The sequence below is a fragment of the Austrofundulus limnaeus genome, unplaced genomic scaffold (assembly GCF_001266775.1).
Source record: "Austrofundulus limnaeus strain Quisiro unplaced genomic scaffold, Austrofundulus_limnaeus-1.0 Scaffold403, whole genome shotgun sequence".
In the NCBI taxonomy this organism is placed as follows: Eukaryota; Metazoa; Chordata; class Actinopteri; order Cyprinodontiformes; family Rivulidae; genus Austrofundulus; species Austrofundulus limnaeus.
In genome coordinates, this window is record NW_013952805.1 from 13,292 (window position 1) to 17,047 (window position 3,756).

The 3,756-nt window shown below is 38.8% G+C and overlaps 1 protein-coding gene across 1 annotated transcript in view; it reads left to right on the forward strand.

The window, feature by feature from the left end:
• Window positions 1–93: 93 nt before the first annotated feature.
• The window catches only part of pmpca (peptidase, mitochondrial processing subunit alpha), a 6,588-nt gene continuing 2,925 nt past the window's right edge, over window positions 94–3,756 (forward strand). The window contains exons 1-10 of the mRNA XM_014024021.1: window positions 94–198; window positions 1,062–1,264; window positions 1,348–1,427; window positions 1,510–1,592; window positions 1,672–1,766; window positions 1,845–1,945; window positions 2,147–2,410; window positions 2,494–2,586; window positions 2,657–2,775; window positions 2,850–2,940. Of these exons, the coding sequence (XP_013879475.1) occupies window positions 152–198; window positions 1,062–1,264; window positions 1,348–1,427; window positions 1,510–1,592; window positions 1,672–1,766; window positions 1,845–1,945; window positions 2,147–2,410; window positions 2,494–2,586; window positions 2,657–2,775; window positions 2,850–2,940 (1,176 nt within the window). The 5' untranslated portion in view covers window positions 94–151. The remainder of the gene's footprint in view (window positions 199–1,061; window positions 1,265–1,347; window positions 1,428–1,509; window positions 1,593–1,671; window positions 1,767–1,844; window positions 1,946–2,146; window positions 2,411–2,493; window positions 2,587–2,656; window positions 2,776–2,849; window positions 2,941–3,756) is intronic.

A 3,756-nucleotide genomic window follows, 5' to 3' on the forward strand; every position in this document is an offset into this window, starting at 1 on the left:
TATATATATAGAGTCAATTTAAGCTTGCAAATAAATAAACAAATAAATAAATAAATACCTCGACATTTAGAGGACGAGTTCCTGCACCGGAAGTAGTCGCTAGAAAGCGCACTTTGTGTTCCGGGTCAGTCTCTGATCAAGAACGAACGGGATGGCGACTCACATGTCGAAGTGTAGGACCTGGAGTCGGTTTCAGAGGTAACATATTTGCCGCTGACCCCTGAAATTTAAAACACGAACACGGTTCAACCAGCAATGTGCCACGTAGCGCGCTTTACAACTGTTGTGCGTCATTTTCCAAAAGATTAGCTAAAAGTTAGCACGATGCTAAGTGTCTGTCGTTGGCTATTGTGGCTCAGTGGAAATGAAAATAAAGTCACTTTAATTAATAAGGTAGTTTTTTTGTAAGTTATCTCTGGTCTTAGTCGTAGACTTTTAATATTGATATTTATGTTGTGTTTTCAAAGCTAGTTAATTCGAGCTACATGATTTCAAGTTTGTGCTAAGAGATATGTGGAAAAAGCAAAATACTTTTATATTCATGTCTGAGAAGATAAAGTCAGTTTTACAACATATCAGCAATTAACCTAATTTTTAACACATGTTCTTCAAAGGTTCACCCCCTCAGCTGTTTTAGACTGTTTAACTTCGTGTTTGTGTTTACACAATTTATCGGGAGAGAAGCTCTGTGTCTGCTTTATTTTATTTACATGATCTGGCACAAGTCAAGTGTGTGGTACAGACTTGAGAAAACAGCTCGTGAAAAGGTTGATATAGATAATGTGTCACCTGATGGATATCTATATGTGAATTAAAACAAAAACAATGTCCCAAATCAGTAATTTTATCGAATTTTTTTCCTATATGCTTTTGTTTTTAAACCCACAGAATATTCAGATATTTGATAACTCTCACATTAATTATACTGGGTAAAAGAAATGAACATAGAATACGTGCCTTATGAGCATTTAAGTAAGTTATTCTCTGCTAATTGAGTTTTACTGTTTTCTGAAAGAAAGAAAAAACCCTGTCATTTGATGCACTTTTATTGTTTGTGAAAGGTTTGGGATTGCAGCTTACAGAAAATACAGCAGTGGTGGCGGATACCCTAACATTTCTCTCTCTACACCACTTCCTGGCATCCCAAAAGCACGGTTTGCATCTGTGGATGGCCAGGAGAAATATGAAACCAAAATTACAACTTTGGAAAATGGCCTCAAAGTTGCCTCTCAAAACAAATTTGGTCAATTCTGCACAGTTGGAAGTAAGTGTTAACCATACACACATGTCTTAATTTTTTTTGTCTACATTCAGTGGTTTTTATTTATTTTTTTCTTCCTTTTTAAGTTTTAATAAATTCTGGATCCAGACATGAAGCGAAATACCCAAGTGGAATAGCACACTTTTTAGAGAAACTTGCCTTTTCTGTAAGTAGAAAAAAAATTAACAGCATCCAACGAAAAAAACTTTCAGGCTTTTAAAGTAAACCTAAAGTTTTTTTTTCTTTAGTCTACAGCACAGTAYGGGAGTAAAGATGAAATCCTTCTCACACTGGAAAAACATGGGGGCATTTGTGACTGCCAAACATCAAGGTATTTAACAGTTTGAATTTGTTACAGAAAGAGCCAAAGGAAGATTTTTTGGTAACTCTTGTATTTATATCCCTTTCAGAGACACCACCATGTATGCAGTGTCTGCTGAAGTGAAAGGTCTGGACACTGTGGTCAGTCTACTCTCTGACGCCATCCTTCAGCCTCGCTTGTTGGGTGAGTCCATTTTTGCATCCCAAAGAACAGCTCAGGTGTTCTCCTGCAGAGGCATAAACGRTGTTTGTTTAAATGCAGATGAAGAGATCGAGATGATCAGAACGGCCGTGCGCTTTGAGTTAGAAGACCTGAACATGAGGCCGGATCCGGAGCCGTTACTCACCGAAATGATCCACTCGGTGAGTGACATTTATGATGATCTCATTAAAGAAAAAAATCCCAATTAGAAAGAATTCAGCTACTAAATTGTATGTGAAAAGCCTAGTTGGTATAGTATCTGTATGGTATCTGTTATTACGCACCGTGTCAGCGCTCTGGTTATGAAGAAATGTTGGACTCCAGACATGAGGGCTAATTTGTGAAAGTTTGATCTCTTCCAGGCTGCCTATCGAGGAAACACAGTCGGACTGCCTCGCTATTGTCCCGCGGAAAACGTGGACAAGCTCGACAAGAGCGTGCTCCACAGCTACCTGCAAAACTACTACCGGCCCGAGCGCATGGTGCTGGCAGGCGTGGGCATCGAGCACGAGCAGCTGGTCGACTGTGCACGGAAGTATCTGCTGGAGGTCAAGCCGGTGTGGGGCAAGAGTTCGGCCGCTAACGTGGACCTTTCTGTGGCCCAGTACACCGGTGGCATAGTGAAGGTATTTACAAGTCTGCTAATGTAACACACACAGAAAAACGGTTGAATAATGGAAAAATAATCGTATTTCCTTTAACGTGTTAGATGGAGAAGGACATGTCTAATGTGAGCCTCGGCCCCACACCAATCCCAGAACTCACCCACATCATGATCGGCTTGGAAAGCTGCTCCTTCCTGGTTGGTGTTGTGTTTCAGAGTCTGAATCTGGGGATTGACACGTTTTGGGTAAAACACGTTTGTTTCACAGGAGGACGACTTCATTACTTTCGCCGTGCTGAACATGATGATGGGTGGAGGAGGCTCCTTCTCTGCAGGAGGACCTGGGAAAGGCATGTTCACCCGCCTGTACCTGAACGTGCTCAACAGGTGAGCCTCTCAGACTAAAACTCACTTTAAYATTTGAGGTTTCTGTTACATTTTATGATGCCTCTCTGCTGCAGGCATCACTGGATGTACAACGCCACCTCCTACCATCACAGCTACGAGGACAGCGGCCTGCTGTGTATCCACGCCAGTGCTGACCCCAGACAGGTGCGTACAGCAGCAAGGGATGGAAAACTGTATTTGTAATCAAAATTTACTTTCATTATTTTTAATTTAAAGATAGARAACTCAAGTTGTAGCACAGCCTTGTTACTCTACTGTTATCACACCAAATGTCATAATTATTAAAATTATCGTTTAACATTCAGTTTTTCTATTTTAACTGCTGGAAAGTATGAAAATTTTGTTACAACTTAATTACTCATATAGGTTTTATATTTGATCTAATTATTAATATGTATGCGTCCAAAAAAAAAGGCTTCCAGTATTTTTTTTATTTATTACATCTTCCTGACTACCAGGAAAAAAAATATTGTCCAATTACCTTTTTTTTTTAATTCCACAATTTTTGTAAGGTTATTAGAATACTGAAAATTGTTTTTGGGAAAAAATTTTTTTTACTTTTGATATATCTCATGTCTTCTACAGTGGACATCAGAACACCGTACATGTGAAACAGAAATAGCTGCCTATTGCAGGCCTGATTAAAAACAAAAAGAAAATAATGCTAGTATACATATGTTGGCTGTGAAGAAATATTATGAATATTTCTAAATGTGATTCTGTGGAAAAGTTATAGAAGTCTGATAACTTACCTGTAAAACTGACTCGGTGAAAAGTTAGAAAAACTAATTTTAAACCCGACAGAATCTACAAACTAGCGGCTAGTGCTAAAGTAGCTAAAATAAAGGTGCGTTGATGCCATCTTAAAACATCGTACATGTGAAACAGAAATGGCTGCCTATTGCAGGCCTGATTAAAAACAAAAAGAAAATAATGCTAGTATATGTTGGCTGTGAAAAA